This window comes from Cottoperca gobio, chromosome 8 (assembly GCF_900634415.1).
Source record: "Cottoperca gobio chromosome 8, fCotGob3.1, whole genome shotgun sequence".
NCBI lineage: Eukaryota > Metazoa > Chordata > Actinopteri > Perciformes > Bovichtidae > Cottoperca > Cottoperca gobio.
Window position 1 is genome coordinate 4,525,377 of NC_041362.1, and position 21,113 is coordinate 4,546,489.

General features: G+C 42.3%; 2 protein-coding genes across 6 annotated transcripts; both read left to right on the forward strand.

Annotated features, from left to right (window-relative positions):
- The first annotated feature begins 859 nt into the window (after positions 1 to 859).
- phb (prohibitin) lies at positions 860 to 4,223 on the forward strand. 2 transcript variants are annotated; one of them, XM_029437638.1, is made up of 7 exons: positions 860 to 979; positions 1,512 to 1,612; positions 2,154 to 2,315; positions 2,626 to 2,768; positions 2,870 to 2,986; positions 3,075 to 3,170; positions 3,302 to 4,223. In XM_029437638.1, exons 2-7 carry the CDS (start codon positions 1,528 to 1,530, stop codon positions 3,512 to 3,514), a joined length of 816 nt encoding a protein of 271 aa, XP_029293498.1. In that variant the 5' UTR covers positions 860 to 979; positions 1,512 to 1,527; the 3' UTR covers positions 3,515 to 4,223. The 2 variants fall into 2 exon arrangements, with proteins under 2 accessions (XP_029293498.1, XP_029293499.1); XM_029437639.1 differs by having other exon boundaries at positions 924 to 979; positions 1,515 to 1,612.
- Positions 4,224 to 4,915: 692 nt separating this feature from the next.
- On the forward strand, positions 4,916 to 19,429 carry znf652 (zinc finger protein 652). 4 transcript variants are annotated; one of them, XM_029437595.1, is made up of 6 exons: positions 4,916 to 5,002; positions 9,314 to 10,855; positions 12,244 to 12,391; positions 12,687 to 12,802; positions 14,286 to 14,430; positions 16,058 to 19,429. In XM_029437595.1, the coding sequence occupies exons 2-6, from the start codon at positions 9,818 to 9,820 to the stop codon at positions 16,672 to 16,674; spliced, it is 2,064 nt and encodes a 687-aa protein (XP_029293455.1). In that variant the 5' UTR covers positions 4,916 to 5,002; positions 9,314 to 9,817; the 3' UTR covers positions 16,675 to 19,429. The 4 variants fall into 4 exon arrangements, with proteins under 4 accessions (XP_029293455.1, XP_029293454.1, XP_029293456.1 ...); XM_029437594.1 differs by having other exon boundaries at positions 4,932 to 5,177; XM_029437596.1 differs by lacking the exon at positions 4,916 to 5,002 and adding an exon at positions 5,425 to 5,479.
- Positions 19,430 to 21,113: the final 1,684 nt, after the last annotated feature.

Sequence of the window (21,113 nt, forward strand, 5' to 3'; positions counted from 1 at the left end):
TTTTACTTTTACTGCAAGTACTAAAAATAAAGTATAATATAATGTGTGTGTAACATGGCTAAAGTCAGTCCGACTGACAGATCATTTTAATTACACAAGATCAAACTATTCTCTATTTTACTACATAGTCAAACAAATAAAACCACAGCATCTTGTATTACACTAGCCGTAGAGGCATTGTGTTTTGGTTTGTAGGTATGCTGACTTCCAAAATATATTTATTTTCTTCAAACACATTGCAAAGCCACAATGTTTTATAGGTCACAGACATAATGGCAGTTTGAATAGATCCCCAGAGGGAAATTAAATCGCCATAGCAGCCAGATACATTCAAATTCAATAAAATACAATGACACAGGTACATGGACACAGTTAAAGATGACACTATAATGAATCAACATGACTAGTAAATGGTTAAATGGGGCTGTTGATTAATATTCCGGTTGTAAATAAGGTGCAAGATGAAGGCAAAAGTTGCTGAAGATATAATAACTTCTACTAGATACAGTAAAACAAAAAAAATAATATGTGTGTAGAGTAAAGTGATTAAAATGAATAAAATAAATGATACATTCAAATAATATTGTGAAAATAAGGGAGCTAATATTAAACTTTTGCATCCTCTTTTTGTGATTATAAAGTTTGATTTGAATGCAACACTGTACACAATGAGGTAATAATTTCAGTACTCAAGAATTGACTACAGAAGAGTTAATTTATTTATTATATACAGTATATATCTATCAAATCAATCCATCAATGAATTAACCCTCCCCAGACGCTACAACAGTAGGTAGCAGTAATGCGTCATTACATTAAAGGCCAACTGCTCATATATAGGCCACAGAAGAAGAGGTCTGTCCAATCAGAGGCTACGTTGCTACATGCAGTGCGCAGGCGCAGTGGACCATATATTCATGTGTTTTACGTACGTCGCTTCTTCTCTGGTGGAGGTCACAGACATCTGAGCAAAACTGAGGTGAGTTATAACATGCTGGGTCTCTGTGACACTGAAAATACTTAATTGTATAGCCAAATGTGTGTATAGTAGTAATTACAAAGTGAACTGGAGATGTATAATGTATAAAGGTTTTACCATATGTGCTGCGAACACGAGCAACCACTTTACATCAGCGAGATATAACATGCGTACTGTCACCCGGCGTGACTTTGCTGATACAAGCTTTATTGTAGTTTTATTGCATCTCAGATGGTAAATAAATCATATTTTACATGTCGCAAATTCTTAAGCCACCGTGCTTTTGTTTAGTCGCCTTATCTTACGAGCTTTCTCAGTACACAGCTAGCTGACATGCTAATGCTAGCTTGTGAGCTAAATTAGCTAATACCCACAGCCTTGGCATCTCCCAGTGTAAGGCCAAGGCCAACTATTACTGGATAAAAGGGATTTATACTGGCTTTCTAAACACCGTCACACATACGTAAATGGTTTACACTGCGTAGGAGTGATGTTTGGGATGTGTACTAATTGTATCAACCTTTTGTCCTAGAAGCAGGATTGCTGTCATGGCCAAGCTGTTCGAGTCTATTGGAAAGTTGGGACTGGCCATCGCCATTGGTGGAGGTGTTGTGAACTCAGCCCTTTTCAATGGTGAGTACTGGTTAATTGAAAACTTAACAAATAACTGGTTATTTTCTACCTAGGCCAGTTTACCTACCCTAATGACATGTGATATGTCCTTGATGTGAACCCTGCAGCACTCTGCACAATCATGAAGTGTCTTATAAGACTACTTACTGACTCACTGAGTAATTATGTTATTGCGGCAGTTTTAAGATCTACAATGAATTGTTGCATCCCCCATGTAACTGCAGCATCTCCTAAATCAACTTGCATTTATCGTTCGCATGCACAATCCTACACAGTACGCGTAGTAAAGAAACACATGCAAATAAATAAAACACAAATCAAGAAAACAAAAATGTGTGCGTTTCAACCCGATATCAGTGATGTAGCAATGTGTAGCTCTTCAGCAATGTCATTTGTACGGTTTGAACCAATCACGATTTATGTCATAGGTTAGGAAAACACTGAAAAAAAAAAAAGGTTTTCAACCAAACATTTGACAGTTGAAGAGCTATAAACTATTAAAACCTCTTTGATGTATACACAAACTACTTTTGTTCTACAGTTGATGCAGGGCACCAGGCTGTGATATTTGACAGGTTCAGAGGAGTGCAAGAGAGTGTTGTTGGTGAAGGGACCCACTTCCTTATTCCCTGGGTTCAGAAACCTATCATCTTTGATTGTCGCTCCCGTCCACGTAACGTCCCTGTCACCACAGGCAGCAAAGGTACATCAGTTATGAACTAAACCACTGTAATGTTATCCTAAATTTTGCTTATAAACATTCTGTGTCTCTTAAAACTCAGTTGGCTGTCTGGGTTTTTGAGTATACAACTAGCCAAGGAGAGAAATAAGCTGGCACTGCTAACATCTAAATTAACTTATTGAAAAATGCTTTATATGTTAACATTTTGTCTCGATACTGTGCAAACATTACATAAGAATGTAACTTATAAAACTGTAAGTCGCTCTGGATAACAGTCTGCTAAATGACATGTAAAAATATAAGAATGACACTTTAACCATTCCCGCCACAGATCTGCAGAATGTAAACATCACATTGCGTATCCTCTTCCGGCCGGTGACCAACCAGCTGCCACGCATCTTCACCAGTATTGGTGAGGACTATGATGAGAGGGTGCTACCTTCCATCACCACAGAGGTCTTGAAGTCTGTAGTGGTGAGTATCAGTCAGGAGTAATTACAAATCAACAGATGACAGTTTCTTTGTGAGTGAGGGTGAGCTGATGAACTGATTTTGTGTATTTTCTTCCCCCACAGGCTCGGTTTGATGCTGGTGAGCTCATCACTCAGAGAGAGCTTGTGTCTCAGCAGGTCAGTGATGACCTCACAGAAAGAGCCAACACCTTCGGCCTCATCTTGGATGACGTTTCACTGGTATGAAGCTGCTGGCAAGTTTTTCAACATTGTCCATGTTGTCTTTACAGTCGGATTTTAACTTGGAGAAACTATTGTGTTCTTTCAGACACACTTGACCTTTGGCAAGGAATTCACAGAGGCTGTTGAGATGAAGCAGGTGGCCCAGCAAGAGGCTGAGAGGGCTCGTTTCATTGTAGAAAAGGTATTGTTATCCCTATGTTACTTGTGCATTCAGAAATGTGTACTGAAATCTACTCTATGGGAAGAGGGTGGAAGGGAAATTACAGTTATTAGGAATTAAGGCAGCTCACACACTCTTTTTGTCCTTTTTAGGCAGAGCAACAGAAGCAGGCGGCTATCATCTCAGCGGAGGGTGATTCCCAAGCTGCCTTGCTCATCGCCAACTCCCTGATGGCGGCTGGTGATGGTCTGGTAGAGCTGCGTAAGCTGGAGGCAGCTGAGGATATTGCTTTACAGCTCTCCCGCTCCCGCAACATCACTTACCTGCCATCAGGACAGGGCACATTGCTCCAGTTGCCCCAGTGATAACATCTCACCTCATAGCCCACTCTCGCTGTCACCAGCTGTTACAATGGAATGGGTGGTTGGAGTAGCAAATAAATGACTCTCAACTTCACACACATTCCTCCCACTCTTTCTCTAACCAACTCTGGACTGGGCTCTGCTGATAGCAGGATAGTGGGAGACAAAGTGAGAGGTCTGCGTTGAATACATTTATGAAGTCCACCCAAGTGTAAGGACGTTGAAGTAACTAAATATAAAGCTGTTTTGAAATAAATCAACAATGCAGTAAATTCTCTTAAGATTTGTCTTTGCTACATTGTTTCAGATCACAGCATGTGTGGAAAGCAACAGAGTGATTTTAACACCAAGGGGAAACCATTTGATTCCTTTCAAAGATACGATGATAAATGCCGTTACTCAGTTATATGTGCTGGAACGTTTCATCCAATTGTGTAACTGTATTCAGATCTATAATGAAACGCTCTCCTTTTGATTCACTGACGTGACTGATTTGAGATGGTGCATTCATTTGCCAGAGGTATAACACTTCTGGAATACATCTGCTTTCTAGCAAATTATTTCTTCATGAATAATATTGCTATCCCAAATAATTTAAATGTGCCTGTCGGATAGTAAAGAATGATCCTTCATTCAGTTGTCGCTGTCTTTAGTTTGTGTGGAGAAATTGTACACCGCGTGTTCAATTTAACAATAAATTTCTCTTTCTGACTCCCAGTTGCCACACTTCTTGTTCAAGGTGAATGTACATAACTTTTTATTGAGTGTAATCCTAATAAGCACCACAGGATGGTGTGTCATAATTGTAACCCCATTTTGAAAATGTTTTACTATAGCTGAGCAGTCACTTGCACTGTTCATAGAAGCTTCTTTATTTTAAAGAAGAATAAAAACTAATTAGGGGGTTCTTTTTAAATATTGTTTATCCTGGTGTATAGATTTCAGTTTAATGAAATACATTTAAAAGAAGACATGGTTTATTACATAAAGATTACTGTATGTTTTGAATCGATAAGGTGTTTTTATCCTATGCATAGTCGCGAATGTTATTTATCTTTTAAGGAAAATGTTCCTGTGAGTTTCCATAGAGACGAAGTAATTTTTTAACAGGACGCCTTGGGTGTCCAGACCCAAACACTTAAAGTTAAAAACCCAACATCAAACTCTTAACATTGGAGAAGTATGGCAATAAAGATTTAGAGATGAGTAAAAATAGAATAAATTAATGACCCTTTTAGGATTTCTCCTTTGAGAGGATGAAACGGTCCTCCGGGTCTTCTCATTATTATTTTTCAGCTGAGCGCGTGTGCGCGCATTGTACCCTGTCTGGTTTGGAGGGGAGACGAAAAGAACCCAGACCCAGACACGCTGCCGCGCGCCTGCCCAGACAGCGGCCTGATTTCTGACTGCCTGGGATGAGCGCGGGACGGTGGTGGTACGCGCGAGAGCTTGGCCGGGCCACGTAGCTGGGCTGAAGACACCGGTGCGCAGGTATCTCCGCAGCCCGTACCGCACATCAACAAATAATCTCCTAAACATTTGCACAAAAAGATTATTGCCTTTTCTTAATGCACATCCGCAAATGTAGAGAAGCAAGAGAAGTGCGCGTGAAACCCTGAATCTGTGCAACTCTGATTGCACGAGAGGGAGGTCGCTCTCGACGGAGGTAAGCCAGCAAAACCGACAACAAAATGTTGCTATACAACTTAATTGTATGCACTTACATGTATGACAAGCATGACAACTGCTTGGGGAAAGCCCACGTATGTCGCCGGTGGCTGCAGCTACCGTGAGAAATGTCCGTGAGCTTGGCTAGCACTGACTTTGTGACAGTGTCGAGTTGAGTGGGTTTGTCAAGTAGCGTACAGCAGTCGGGGTTTCGTTAGGAAAGCGTCGCTTCTCATCTTTGCACGATAAGAAAGATACATTGATAACAACACATGACATCGGCTTTTCATCCAGCTTCACGTGGGTCCGACAACTGTCACACTTTCCTCTTCAAAGTGCAGCATCGAAATTAAGTGTAACGTTAATGCTAAATATCTGACGTTATTGCTAGCTTTAAGCTAACTAGCCCCAATCTGGGCGGTTTTGGGTTAAAAAAAAAGTGAAAGTCTTGTAGCTGTTGTTAGCTAATGCATGTCAGCAAATACTAGCCTTTAGATAGTACATCTTGTGAAATTTAATGTGATTGTTATTGAAGCTGAGTAGCCTTTAACTGCATTAAAATATCTAATGGCTGCACCTTGAGCTAATGTAGCTAAGTTAGCTTGTCATGTGTGTGCAGGTTACTACCTATGGAGTATTGCTAGCTAGCTAAGTAGCCTAAGTTGGCCAGGCCTGAACAGTGTTACTGCTGTTCGGTGTATATATTGTTGCCTTTTTTATTTAACCCTTTCTTTGCTTCATATGTACTGTAACGTTGTTTCTCAGTCTTTTAGCTGAAAAGATTGCCCTCGGAAAGATGTAGCTATAAAACCCAAAAAAGTAGCTGCTGCAATATATCGCATCATACTTTCCAAAATGATGGTTTGTTTCGCAGTTTTAGTAAACTCGTTCGCCAGAAATAGGTAAACTTGTTTGACCTAATGATGTTTCATTGTTGTTGTTTTTACAGTACAACTCTTGTCCCAGTTGTGGATGTCAGTGGGCTGCTGTCAGGCCTGTCTCTCTGTGCAGTGATGACAGTAAAGACATTTGGTAAGGGGAGAGCTTGGGGCTGAGATAATACTCTCCCACTTTAACTTTGATACCTTTTGGATGATTTTTACCAGAACAAAAACACTAGGTACAGCTCTATAAAGCGATTATTGGCTTCAGGGCCAAATACTTACAGAGGCACAGAGCACCCCTGCAGTGCACCACACAGTGAGCTGGTTAAGGTCTTATGAGTTTGGACAGAGTGAGGAATGTGAACCTTCACACGGTCCTCTACAAGCTGCGAACGGGAAAGCTCATTAAAGTCTAGACTTTAGTGGGAGCATGGATTTGAGGAGCACTGCTGCAACATAAGAGGTAAACGTGAAGCATTTTGACTGCTTTAGAGGTCTCGTCAGCTTTACTGTCACAAGCCAAGCTTTAGGGAACACTTGCCCATTTCATTAGTTTGGTTTAAATGTTGTATAGTGCTGTTGCAGCTCCCATCCTGTGTCATTCACATCTTAAACCACAGTAGCATCTATCCGGTATAAGACTAGCTTTGTGGCTTACCCTATATGAAATGAATTTTGGTTTCCTCATGTCTCTGAAGCATGATTGAGGTAAACTATAAATTGGTTATTGTTGAATAAACTTTGATTCCTGGGCAGGTTTTGCTAAGCATTAGTAATGCTCTGGATTACTGAAATGGGCTGTCAGAGAAACATTAATTTATGCACTTTTATCTTTTTTGCACCCGGGATGCAAAGTTAATTTTTGAAAGCTGTACAAACTACATAAAAGAAGTCGCAAATGATCATCATTCCAATAGGTTTGACCTCCCGATCTGACAAGGTGACTGTGTAGTCTAATTACTAGTGATATTGAAAAGTCTGCGCTCTACTTGATTGCCACATCAAAGGACTGCATTATTTCGTTTTGAGTGAAACTCTGAAATGACTCATCATTGATAATGATAAGCCGGTGGAAGGATTTTACTCTATATGGGTTACATAACCACACTGTGTTTGTTTATTTGCACATGTGTGGTTTTATTGGGACAGTGAATTTGGAACTTTTGATTATTTTTATATTGTGAATGGAAAATTAAATGCGTTCCTTATGTGAGCTGTTGTATATTCTTTCAACAACATAAACATTTATCTTAAACAAGCACGTGATTAAAAGAGTAGTACATGTTAAGTCAGGCTGAGGCAATGGTTTCTTATGCAATTTATATTCCTCTTTCATCCAGACGCAGGATAATGCATTAGGCTTTGTGATTAAAACAGCCATGCGAGTTGAGTTGCTCTCTCGGTGCAGAGCTCGCCCTCCCCTTGTGGTCTTAATGCTCTCAGAGCTGCTGTCCAATTCTCAGAAAGGATCAGAGTCAGCATGCACAGGAAGACAGGTGTGTCTGTAGGTGTGGATAGACATATTCTACATTAACGGCTTTTGCTTATACTTGCCAAGCTGATGGAACATTTAGTCAAGTACTACTATGTTTTGGCTTTAATACAAACTTGGCAAACATCATTTAGTTCCATTTACGCCTGACTTCCTTCTTTCTTTTATTACAGTCTAGCGAGATGAAGTGACGGAAAGGAACTGGAAAATCAGTTTAGGGTCAAGAGAGATTAAAGCAATTAACTAAGAATGAATTTCACATGGAGTACTGAGATCCACAGAGCATCTTTGTAATGATTCTGATTGTATTGCTGATGACTTTGAGCAAGTGCAGCGTCTGTTAAATTAGAATTAGAGTTGGTATTGAACCCTCAGTAATAAAGTAGTTATGAGGCCTGCAGTAAAAGTAAGACGCCACAACATGTGGAAAATACCACTCTGGGAAAAAAAGTTCAAATTGTTGCCAATTGTGATCCTAATTGACAAAATAATTAGGCTTATAATGTTTGCTGTTATTCCGTAGCTCAGCGCTATACTCATGTCACTTATGAGCCCCTTCTTTTCACTCTCTCTTGCTTCTTTTTCCTGCACTCTCGCAAACCCTTTATGTTAATCATGACTGTAAATTAAAGACGAGAACAAAGTAATCTTCATGGGTCGGGCCGGGGAATGTTTCATTATGAAAGTCGCGCTTGGCTTTATGTTGTCTTTGTAGACAGAAGAGCGTTGTGTGTGTTAAAAGGAATGAAACGTTTGTAAAGACACAGATGAGAGGATGTTAGCCGTCTTCAAGAAAGGAAATGTTTTTTTTTTGTTTCTTGCATAGAGGTTTTCTCGTGAACAAAAAACGCCTTGGTGCTCAATCATTATGAGTCGGGTGTGAGGTTGTTTGAGGTCAACTAACTGTCAGCCCTATCTTTTTAGATGTATGTAAAAGTAAAGAACATGCAACCGCCATAAAAACAAGATTTTTTTATTTTAATACTGCGTTTTCCATCTTTAACCTGATAATATTACTATAGGCTGCAAACTGCACACTTCTGAGGCTTCATTGAACAGTTGAAATATAGTTTCCTGTGGTTTGTATCTGCAATACAAGCTTCTGAGCTGTGGTTACACTATACTCTAACAGTCAATGGGAGGTGCGTGCGTAAGTTGGTGTGTATTGCTTTAAAAAAAAGAAGGAAGTAATATATTGTGTTTAATCGGTGCTTTACAATTGAGTTGATGTGGATTTATGTTTTTTGAAAAATACTCAGATCATCTTTGTCAATTGTATCAAACAATTTATTTAGGCCTATGTTTAAGAATCAGATTGTAGTACAGTGATTGCTTCTATATAGTCGACCAATATTAGTTTTTCAGTGGACGATGACAGTTCTGAGTTTGTATCCTCCAGCTTGTTTGCACTTATTGTAAGTCGCTTTGGACAAAAGAGTCTGCTAAATGAAAATGTAATGTATTATGCCATGTCACTCTAGAAAGCAAGAACATTTCTGCATTTTATTTGATAGTGAAGTGGTAAAGTTGTGGTCTGGAAACATTTAGAATACTCTGCAACTTAAATCCACTCACAGTTGTGAAGGTTGTGGTTTTGACTGCTACACACTAAAGTGAAACATTTGTGGGCAAATGTGGTGCTCAGTGTTGAAAAGTTGACACTATGGCTGTAGTTTCATTTCACAGACTGTACTCTAGAGATACAAGAGAGCGGAAGAGCACCTTTTCTAAACCTCTGTTTCCCCTGTTTCTTCATAGGTAATGCACTGTAAATGGCTCTTCAAGCAATACGCAGAAGTTCTTACAGCAGCTCCATGTCTGGCATTCAGCTCGTCTTTACCTGCTCTGCAGTTTGAAGACACTGGCACCCTGCAGGGCAGCGGCCTTCAGAGAAACTGAATCTGTCTAAACCTCACATACGAACTCGAGAGGAATTTAGCTTCAAATGTTCAGCATCAAAGACACTGAGCCTTGGATTTTGCAGTTTGATTTTTAAGCATATGGAACAAAACTTGGAACAGATTGTATGTCTTTCCGACTGCATTTGCTACCTTGGACAGCATGGATGCTCTCTTTGAATCAGGTTGACTATCTGTCGCCTCATCCCCTCCTTCCTGTCTCTTCAGTAGAAGGAGGGTGGGGGATTGGTGTGGCGTCCCCTGCCCCTCCTTGTAGAGTAGGCTAGTCTACGTTGGCACCATAGCAGTTACTCTTTTCCATTGCCTTGTGCTCCCTCCAACCCCATCCCTCCATTCCCTCTTCATGAAATCCTGCAAGACTCTCAAGGAAGAGGTTTCAGTCCCTATCTTTGGCGGGATGTCACAGGAAGAAGGACGCAGGGCGCCGGTGTCCCAGTCCTATTTTCCCTCCTCTAACCCAGATCTGGACCTGACGGGCAAGCTTTATAAGAGGGAGGTTGGTGGTAAGCCCTATTCTGTGTTAGTGGACAATAAAATGGCAGCCAAGGCATCCATGGGAGATCAGAACATTGGTCAGTTGCCCGCTCAACATGTGACTTCACAGCAACATCAGCAGTATTTCAGAGAGGGAGGAGCAGGGCAGGAGGTGGGATCCAAGGGTGGCAACGACTGCACCTCTGACGACACTGAAGATGATGACGATGACGATGAGGAGGAGGAGGAAGAAGAGGAGGAGGATGGGGAGGAGGAGGAGAGCTTCAAGCGTGAGCGGATCATTGTCGAGGTTAATCTGAACAACCAGACACTTCATGTATCCAAGGGGGACAACAAAACTGGAACCACAGCAGACGCCTCTCAGAGAGCTGTCAGCGACGATGATGACGAGGAGGAAGAGGAAGAAGAAGAGGAGGAAGAGGAGGAGGAGGACAGCCTCAATGAGGAGGAGGAGGAAGACGATGAGGAAGATGAGATTGAGAGTAGAAGAACAAGGGCAAAGCGGGCCCGTCGTGGTACAAGTAGCACAGGAGCTCCCAGCCAGCCACGCAGGAAAAGCCTCAGAACAGCTCTGAGCACTTCCACCGCTGGAATGACCACCAGGGGCAGACGGAAGCACATAGAGCCTGCAAAGAGCAAGCGCAGGTCAGCCAGATCAGCCCCATCGTCTGCCGGTTCCACAACAGGAGGCAAAGCCGAGGCGGAAGAGAAGGAGATGCTGGCTTGTGAAAAGTGCCCCCGAGTATTTAACACGCGCTGGTACCTGGAGAAGCACATGAATGTCACTCACAGGCGAATGCAGATTTGCGACAAGTGTGGCAAAAAGTTTGTCCTGGAGAGTGAGCTGGCCTTACACCAGCAGACTGACTGTGAGAAGAACATCCAGGTAAAGCCAACTTCTTCCTCCTTATATCATATCACTGTAAATACTCACCATATTCTTTGATACCACCTTTTATATACCTAGATGCGTTCAGCAGCTGCCCAGAAAAACTTACTTTTTAGATTTAGTTTGTAGCTTTGATATTCAAGCATAGCATTTGTTGCCCTCTGAGCACAGTAAACATTTGAGACATGAAATTGTTGTATTTCCTGTTATATGTGGTCCATAAATGTGGAAAAGTAAGAACCTATTTTTGTTTCTGGGCAAGTAAATGTGTGTTCTTCTCACCAAGTTAAAATATGCAACCATAACTATTGAATAGGTTACATTATTAAATATTAAATTAATACAGTGTCCACAAAAATACATCAAACCCCTTGGACATATTCATATTTTATTAATAACAGTGGATGTTACAAGGATGTACACTGATCAGCAGAAGAAGAAAATGATCTAGCCTAAAATAAGTGCAAATATAACACAAAATAAGTTGAGTCGGGTCAAACAACTGGTCATTTACCTGGTCAAAACTTTATTATGAAGACAAAAGCTCATACCAAATCAGAAAGAAACATATCACGGGTAGGATACAAGAATGAATATCTTATTTTAAGAAATAGGTTAAAAGAAAAATCATGGCACAGTGTAAATCTGTCTTAAACAGGATGACCTCAAAAGCTGAACGTCTGTGTGAAAGAAGAACTAGTGGGGCTGCCAACAGAGCTCCAGGGTCCGTGGATGAGATGGGAGACACACGCACAACTGTTTCTCCGGTGCCTCACAAGTTTCATGGTAGTATAGCAAGAGAGAGAAAAAGACACCGTTGGGTGTGAAAAGAGCTCACATGATAGCTTGGCAAGCATATTGCCAGAAGGCATGTGAGAGATACTAAAACAGTGTAAGTCTCTTTTTGATATGACGCTCTCTGGCCATCATATTAAATGCTTGGGTTTTGGGGTTTTCATATGTTTGTGGATGCATGATGCTGTGGGTACGTTTCTCATGCAGTCTGCAGGATACCAAGACATGTTTTGCACAAAGACAACAACTCCAAACGCAGCCGAAGCTCAACCTGAAAACAACAATGTTGATATTCTGCATCGAAACTTAAAAGCTAGTACAGATTGACCCACACTGACATAAATCTGTAATTGCCTGCAAAGGTTCCTCTACTGAAATATAGATTTGAAAGGGATAGAATACTTTTATGCACGTTACTTTTGAATTTAAGTCTCTCTGTTGATCAGTGTCTTGATTAAGGAAATTAGACGTTTCCCCAGCAGAGGGAGCTGGAGTATAACGAAACAGTTTGACCAATCTGACAGCCCTCATGATATTCATCAGCATCAAAAATCTTTTAATGGTGTTTTTTTAATCTTTGTGTCCTTTAGTGCGTCTCCTGCAACAAGTCTTTTAAGAAGCTGTGGTCACTGCATGAGCACATTAAGATTGTGCACGGCTATGCAGAAAAGAAGTTCTCATGTGAAATCTGTGAGAAGAAGTTCTACACTATGGCTCACGTCCGTAAGCACATGGTTGGTAAGTGGGGGCCTTTTTTCACAGTTCCTACAGTGCTGAGCCGTCACATGACTCTGTTCAACATGATTGAACCACAGCATAATAATGTTTCCTATTAGATTTGTTTTTCATGGCGTATTTTACCTTTTATTTATTTTGAAGTTGTTACACAGTTATCCTATTTGAAACATTGATATATTACCTGATCAGGATTTTGCAGTTGTCTCAGTATTGTTTTTCTCTCTCTCTCTCTCTCTCTCTCTCTCTCTCTCTCTCTCTCTCTCTCTCTTTCATCCATCTCTTCCCCCAAACCCAGCTCACACTAAGGACATGCCGTTTACCTGTGAGACGTGTGGAAAGTCGTTCAAACGCAGCATGTCTTTAAAAGTCCACTCGCTCCAGCATTCTGGAGAGAAGCCCTTCCGTTGTGAGGTAAAATACATTGCGGCCCTGTTCAGACGCCTTCATTGTGATCACTGACACACATTTGTACCTTTTTACAGTTCACAACCAGACACTCACTGAATCCCACAGTCATAGTTTAATTTACTTTCCCTCTTGAACAAATGCCAGAACCTATATAAAGTTGACATACTGGAGTGGTTGTGTGCATTACATTTTGTGGTTGGTGTCTGAAGGTTACAGTTTAGACGAATTCGCCCTTGTGTGCCTCCCCAACAGGAGCCTCGAGGGAGTTTTCACTATCTAGTTTGAGCAGAGGTGGCTATGTGGTTGTGACCAAACCAAAAGAGTCAGTTATATTCAGTTGTTGCCTTTCAGAGCGGGACCATCCCACTGTATTCTGAACGGTTATATCATCAAGTATACAGAGAAGTCAAATATTAGCAAACCACACGAGCAGTGTTCACCAATTAACTGGAACTAAAGATGAAAGTAGAACTAAAGTTGGTGTTTTGGACAGATGTCTCTTATGGATGCATGTTGTCAGGGTGTCATATTTTGTATTCTGCTCACCGGGGTTAGTTAGGGTTGACTTTTCTTAGTGAATTCGGAGGATGTTGATAGGTGGGGGTTGTTTACTCCCACCCAAAGCCTTTTAATGTCCAACCACGTGACTGGACAGCACACAGGGAACATGTGTGTCTGGGTGGAGCCGCTCTAATTAAATGCTTGAAGTCATCCTACACTGAAACATGTGATTACATGCTTATTAAGGGTGTATGTAATATATATAGGCACTTCTCCCCAGTGGTATTACTCTGGAGTCTCGTATGAAAACTGATGTCCCCCCCCCACAGACATCTATTTAACCAGGTGGTGCCATTGAGGTTATAAATATTTGACTTTAGGAAAAGACCCGACTAAGAAAGCCTCATAATGCAAACATGCAGTGTGGTGTCACCCAAATAATCAGGTTATGTGGCATGCTAGCCACATAATCTAAGTCGTGTACTTATAAATGAGAAATCTGCTTCCTTTTTATCAGATGATGGGATTAAAAGAAGTCTTTTTAACACAGTTAGATATCTAGAAACCTGTTCTCTGCACGCTGCGTTCCCTCATATGCGAAAGAATCAAATCCAATAGTTTCCTTTCCTAATTAGGGTGCACATTAGCACTAGTATGAGCAACGGCTGTTCCTTCTGGGGTCCACAGACGTGCAGTGAAACACACACAAACAAAACGGCTCATCTCATTGAATCAACAAGTACAGATGAGCTTTAGTTTGTTTTTGTCTGACTAAAGGCAATCCTCACGTTCCTGCCTAACCAGACTAACTTCATTTAAGGTTACTATCTTCAACACGTTTGCAAGTATAGAAAGAACAGTATGTGACAGATCGTTATCCTGAGTGATGTTGCTTTTGTGTGTGTCTGCACGTGTTTTTGAGTGCATGCCTGTCTGTAGAGCTGGTGTGTTTATATGACTCTGTCTCTTGTCGTCTCTGCTGCAGAACTGTGACGAGCGGTTCCAATACAAGTACCAGCTGCGCTCCCACATGAGCATTCACATCGGACACAAGCAGTTCATGTGCCAGTGGTGTGGCAAAGACTTCAACATGAAACAGTATTTTGATGAGCACATGAAAACACACACAGGTGAGAAATGAGTTAGCGCACCTGTCATCTCACACCAATTGTGCCGGTGTTCTTGGGGTCTTGTTGTTTTGGCACCAGGAACCTGTAACTGTAAAGCTATGAAGCAACTATCAGGATGGAGTCTCCAGTACAAGCAAACGACCCATTAGTACAGACTTTCTTTCACTTATAGTTATACGGACATGTTTCCAGACAAAACAAAAGCGTGATAACAGAAAGTATAGTGTAAGAAAGGTTTTCCACAAAGCGCTTGGATTATATAATTATATCACAAAGACATTAAGCAGAAAGCACTCGGCTGAGCCTGACTACGCAGCAGACGGGCATCTCGCCTTTCTGGCATCTTCCCTTCCATCACTTCCCAGCATCTACAGTCTTTAAATATCACACAGTCCCCTACAATAAATGAAATACAACAGCATTAATCTGCTGTCGGGGCATTGCCTGCAAAACTGATGTTTCATACAAATATAACTTCTTTATTCTCTGCTTCACAGATGTGGAGAGAAATGCAGAAAGTTCCTAAATTCCGTTTTTTTTTCCATTTGAATTGAACTCCCTCCAGAATATTTTTATCAAAAGGTCATACTTTAAGATTCAGAAATGTTTTGAGAACTTTGCCAAACAACAACAATGTTCCTGGGCTCAGTAAGTCAGACAGCCAGTCACCGTACACGCTCTAAAAAAAGGAAAGACATGGGATGTTTCCAAGAGGAACATTATAGTGGGGAGAGCAGGGAGACTTCGCCCAGTTTTTGTAATGAGAGGGATGTTGTACATCAAAGAAGAGCCTTGCATATATTGGGGCTTATAATGACTACCCAGACACATGCTGCATTACATCCCTCTGGTTTTCTGTTCCTGCTGCAGTGAGCAGTGCAGCCTGTTTGTCTTTCACTGTTTTTCTCAAGCCGTGCCTGTCGTGGGTGGACACACTGCTCTCCGTTGGCCCTCACGGTTCTATTTGTGATGTGTAATTACGCTACCCTCTCCTCTCCCTGCCACTACCAACCAATTTAGCCTGCAGGAGGAGGCACACCCAGACATGCCCTGTAATAGGCGGCACACATGTTAAACAAACTCCCAAAATTTTGGTTCACTGCACACAGATCTCTCATGATTTCTTGCGCGCGTAATGTAAACGTTACAGAAGACGAGCACATTAGCTGTCACCTTTTGATATTCAGTTGGCTCGGAGGAGCTTCACACTTGCCTGTGGGGGAAAAAAGGCATTTAGAGAGCCCTTTAGCAGCCTGTTAATAGATGGCTGTGTGGGTGGTAGCACATTGAGTAGCTCCATGGAGGGAGGTTAATGAGAGCAGCATTCCAACGTAGCTGCTGTTATTCACTTTCACATCTTCTCTCCTCAAAGCGTGAATTGTAATAGCTTCCTGCAGAGTGGGTGGGATGACAGCAAAGACCCTCAATTCAAGATGCCAACTTATTAGCATTTTTAAAAGAGAAATAGTTTAAAGGGAAAAAAAGTTCACTTTTGGAGAGCATCAGTTAAATGTGTTTAATTCTGTAACTCGTCACATTTTACAACAAAAGATTTGACTGATGCGTCATCGTCTTTTCTCTTTGTAGCTCTCATCTTTGTGTTTGTGGTACGGTCTCTTCCTCACAGGAGAGAAGCCCTTCATTTGTGAGATCTGCGGGAAGAGCTTCACCAGCCGACCCAACATGAAGCGCCACCGCCGTACCCACACGGGAGAGAAGCCCTATCCCTGCGAGGTGTGCGGCCAGCGCTTCCGCTTCTCCAACATGCTCAAAGCACACAAAGAGAAGTGTTTCCGGGTCACCAGCCCTGTGGTCCTGCAGACCAGCGGCCCACCTGTGCCTGTCCGCATCTTTGCCAACACCTTCTCTTCCTCCATCTCTGGTCCCAGTCCCTTGGCTGCGACCCCGGCCACCACCTCAGCACCTCTGGGCCTCAACCCGACAGGAGGGCCAATGCCTCCACGGGGCCCTGTGGGACACACATTTTCCCACGTACAGCTCCACTCAAACCCCTCTCACCATCATCCCCACCCCCCGCCAGCCCAGCAACACCTCTCAAACACACCCCAACATGTCCCGCCCCACCCCCACCACCACCTGGCCGTGCCCCCAGTGTCCCACCTGCCCCCTCCCCCAGCCCTTTTCAAGAGTGAGCCCTTAAACCACTGTGGGCATGAAGACAGCAGCTACCTGCACCACATGGCTCCCCCTGACAAGGGCCCCGGAGCCCCGCAGCACCACTGAACTGTGCTCCAGCTCTGCAGGCCCCCACCAAACCGCGCCTTGTTCCTCCTTTTCTCATAGTCCTGCCTCAGTCTCTGCGTTGCTCGGCCCCTGATGAAAGGGTGCTCCTTTTCAAACAGGGTGAAATGATTCAGACCTGTACACCCTCAGTGCGCACATCCTTTAAGTACGACTCTTACTTAAATACCCCCCCCCCCCCCCCCCCCGTCAACTGACAAAGATTTTACAACCTCTAGAATTTTTTTCTTGAACATTTTCTTAGGAAATCTACACAACAGGATTTCCGTGCGAGTTCTCTCTCTGTACATCGACGGGTGTAAAGTATCTCCCTTTCATCAAAAGCTGCTGAGAGAAGTCGACGTGTGTGTTACCTGTGCTTCATGGATCATCAGGATCGTTGTCATTGAACTTTTCTCTTTGTCAAGTCGACTTATGGTTGCACATTGACTCTGTGCAGTTCCTCCCCATAGCAATACTAAAGCTGTCCTATTAGTTGTACTGTAGAGCCTCGCCCCACAGAAATGTTTAATTAATATTGTAACGATTCTACCTGAGTCTGTCGGAGAGGCATCAGCAGTAGTGCAAGATGCAGTGCCATAGGTTACAGTAAGAAGGGGGGGATGACTTTTTGTAGGGGACATTGGAAATTAAGTTTTTATTTTTGTTTAATCTAGACAAAGTCTGAGATTCACATCATGGTTAAATGGTGCTTTCCATTCCAGTATATACAATATTTCTTAATTTTGCTTTTCTGTTTGATTTTCGGAAGTGTAATATTACAAAATAACAATGTATTGTGTCAGCCTGGCTTTTCTACAATGGATTTAAGGTTTGACTGGATATGTTGTGATTTTAAGAGACTCAAAGTATGCAGGACACACACCCTCACTCTTTACTCAAGCACACTCAAAACACAAAGACCATCAAATGGTCACTGATTTACTCGCTGTGATCAGTGCATGCAACCTCAGCTTTCAGAACTGTTGGTCAACAGATGCTTTTAGATAACAGATGACTGTCAAATACTGCCACTGTGAGGGGCCAGACACATGGCCCCATCAGGATTTACCCCACTTCCCTTCGCTGCTGTCGAAATGATACGGGTTACCATGTAAAAGGTCATTTGACAAACACACAGTATAAACACTTTGGACCTTTTTCATCACAGTTCTTAACAGGCAATTATGCATATTCCTCTCAGCCTATATTCCACGGTTTGGTGTGGGGTGGTGTCGTAATGTAAAGGTTTGTTTTATTCATTTCATCTTACCGATGTACTTTGATCCACACAGGCAAACGTGTGTCTAAACCTGTTGAATGTTGCCTACGCAGAATGATGGCTGAGTCATTGATATGTGGTATTTTCTTTTCTTTTTTTTAAATGTTCTCCGATAAATTGCTCAGTTTTAAGCTAATGAATGGTTCTGCAGTGTAGATGTACTGTTGGCACATGATAGGAAATGTCAGGATAAAAGGCAGTGGTCATACAACTTCTAATTCTTGTATAGATAAACATACATGTGATCAAGTCAGCGTATGACATTACATTTATTAATGTAATAGCCGATGGTGTGAATGTTATTTGTTTAAAATAAGCATAAATGGTATTTGACGTGTGCGTACGTGCGCATCGCTCTCTAACCGGTCCGTCTGGTTGTCCCCAGTGCTCTTCTACCAAAAGCTGCTTTTTTGACAGTTTGCCCCCCAATATATGTGCATTTGGGGACCGGAGATGGACAACAGCAGTAACTTCCACATGACCCTCGTTCTCCCACTCTGACGGTGTTCAGTGTGAAGTGGTGAAGCTCAGTAGTTTAGGATGTACTCTTTTCTTTTCTTTTTTTAATTGGAGACCTGCAATTATCCTGCCATTTCTGTGGGTCTTGATACTGCTGCATTATTTGCATAATATCATCCCGTCTCCTCGGGTTCACTGCTGTGCTCCAGCATTTTTGCAGAAAGAATCTTTTGTCTTTTTTTTTGTTTTTTGTTTTAAGCCTTTTCATTTGTGTGTATTCTCTGCACTTTAGTGCTGCGTGGGTGAGGCGCAGGGAAGGGAGGGACTGACGATGCATTGTGGAACAGAGTGCAGTTGTGGCTGCATGGGAAAAGGGTGGAGGTGATCATTTTCAGTGGATGTTTTTAGGCAAGGAAAGGAGGAGAAGCCCAGGTGGAGGCGGTTAGTGTAGAAGGGACCATAGCAAGCGAAGGACATGTCTTTTATTAAGCGCATACATTTAATTTCCTATTTTAAAGTAATACACTTTTGCTCCCCTAAAAGTGAAAGCGATGTTCCTCCTGCTTTGGCGACTTCACACCAGCTCCTCCCAAGTTATGTCTGAAATACATTCTTCTGTTTTGTTAGTTCATGGAGTGTCTCTCTCTCCGTCACGTCCTGTTTTGTCTTTGAGCTCTCTGAAAGATCCTCCTCCTCCTTTCTTTGTTATATAGAATGCACTTTCTACTAAAATTCTTGGCTAGTTAAGATAAAATAACATTGTATATTCTTTAAAGATGTTTTAAAAAAAATCAATATACTTTTTCCCCCCTTTGTATTTTTAACCACTTAATGTAGCATTGCGTATTTTATTATTGTATCTGGTACAAAATGTGCAGCTTTATAATGTCCTGGTTTGTCCTTTTTTTTGTATGTTATCTGGAGATTGAGGAGAAGTGGAAGAAGTTGGGCCTTTTTTGATAATGTACATTTAACTGACTGCTAACTTTGAGAAGTAAAAACAAGTAGCCATGATTATCACCTATCTGTGCGTCTTTTTATCTTTTATCTGTGAACGTAAGCGAGGACCCACGCGTGTGCAACATGTTCCTGGTAGTAAGCGACGTGCTAAGCTGTGAGGAGAAGCACATTTGATTCACTGGGTTTTTGCCGTAACGCGTGAAAGTAAAAAGCGCCGGCTGGCTGCACGTGACTGAGGGTTCAGCTGCTGACTTATTTGCTTTCTTAAGCTCTTTATTTGTCCAGGAATGTATTTTGGTCCTCTTCTCTGTGACCACTTCCTTTTCTCTCTCTCTCTCCCGCTGTGATCCTTCGTCAAGACTTGTTCTAGTGTTTGTTGTTGATGACCTGAGCGAGCCTTACGATAGGTTTCATTGTCTTCCCAGGCAGTGCATTTGCAACTGCTTATACCAGTGAAATGTCCGACCCAGGGACTGTGTGAAGACGGTCCTCACACGTCTCCTCTGCTGCATATCTGTTGTTTCAACTCCACCAGCTTTATTTAACAGTGTTCCTCCTCTGAGGGCACTTTCAGTCATTTACTTGTGCTGGAATAACTCCTTTAAATGCATTGTGTCCCCTATCACCATAGGGGTTTTTTAAGTGGTGCACCAATGAGTCACATAATCCTGTAAAATAGCAGAGGGGGGCCGATGGGTAGAGGAAAGTGTGAGTGACTCACTGATGGTGAGTGGGTGGTCAGGTACCGCGGCTCTCTTCACGAGCAGAGGAGATAATAACACACAGTCTGTACATCTCCATTCCCATTTGGGTTTGAAAATAGTCAGCCACCCCAGCTGTTAGTCATTATGCCTTGTGGTGTAGCGGAGGGCGGAGGCTGAGTCTGACAGCAGGCAGATAAGGAAAGGATGGCTTCACGTTGGGTTTTTCAGGAGTTTATTTGCTGCTCTGAAAGTTGCTGTGCGGTTCATTAATCACTGTATCTGCACGGATTTATCCAACACACACTCCCTCGCTGTGGTGCTGAAATGTCTCTGTAAATGGAGACGCCATATTGTTCCACATTTGAAATGATGTATTACTTTTGGATACACTTAATTCATTTTATTCCAATCAGCGTCTCAGATGTGATTCAGCTCCGTCCACATGTCCTGCGTCTCCCTGACCACCGAGGTCCGACATCAAGCACCGCTTCAGAACACAATCGCTGTCCCACCATGTTTTGTGTTGCACTGACCCAAAGCCTGATCATCCTGTTGAAGCTGGAAATCTGCTGCAACTGAACACTTGAGATTATTCTAATACTTTCCAGTGACTGTGAAAACACTGTGCATGGCAGGGAACTGTTGGCAAACACCAGGCTCCAAACTGGGTCAACACTTTGCCTTAAAATAAATTTTAAAAAAGCAGAGTTTACTTTGGTATTTCCTAGAGCTCAGTGTTTATTCTCCCCAGTGTCTCACCTTCTGTACAGACTTCCCTGGAAACTGTTGGCTCCACGAGTTTGTACTTGAGACACAGATCATTCATTACAAACGGAATATAAACCGACACCTTCCCTAGAATAACATGCATAGTTCAGGAAACATAATATTTACGCTTCGTTTGGTTTTCTTTCTTTCCTCCCACTCTCGCACGCGCTCAGTAGGCTGTTATTTAAGGGGCGGACTTGTAGGCGCGGTCACGACCACCTCTCGGCTCCGGTGATGTTCGGCTGTCACATAAAAGCGCGCGACACACC

What these genes read in the sequence shown, in the direction of transcription:
- phb (XM_029437638.1), top strand. Translation starts at nt 1,528, where the DNA reads ATGGCCAAGCTGTTCGAGTCTATTGGAAAGTTGGGACTGGCCATCGCC. An exon ending in GAACTCAGCCCTTTTCAATG is followed by an intron (nt 1,613 to 2,153) that starts GTGAGTACTGGT and finishes TTTGTTCTACAG; the next exon opens with TTGATGCAGGGCACCAGGCT. An exon ending in TGTCACCACAGGCAGCAAAG is followed by an intron (nt 2,316 to 2,625) that starts GTACATCAGTTA and finishes TTCCCGCCACAG; the next exon opens with ATCTGCAGAATGTAAACATC.
- znf652 (XM_029437595.1), top strand. Translation starts at nt 9,818, where the DNA reads ATGAAATCCTGCAAGACTCTCAAGGAAGAGGTTTCAGTCCCTATCTTT. An exon ending in CGTCCGTAAGCACATGGTTG is followed by an intron (nt 12,392 to 12,686) that starts GTAAGTGGGGGC and finishes CCCCAAACCCAG; the next exon opens with CTCACACTAAGGACATGCCG. An exon ending in AGAAGCCCTTCCGTTGTGAG is followed by an intron (nt 12,803 to 14,285) that starts GTAAAATACATT and finishes TCTCTGCTGCAG; the next exon opens with AACTGTGACGAGCGGTTCCA.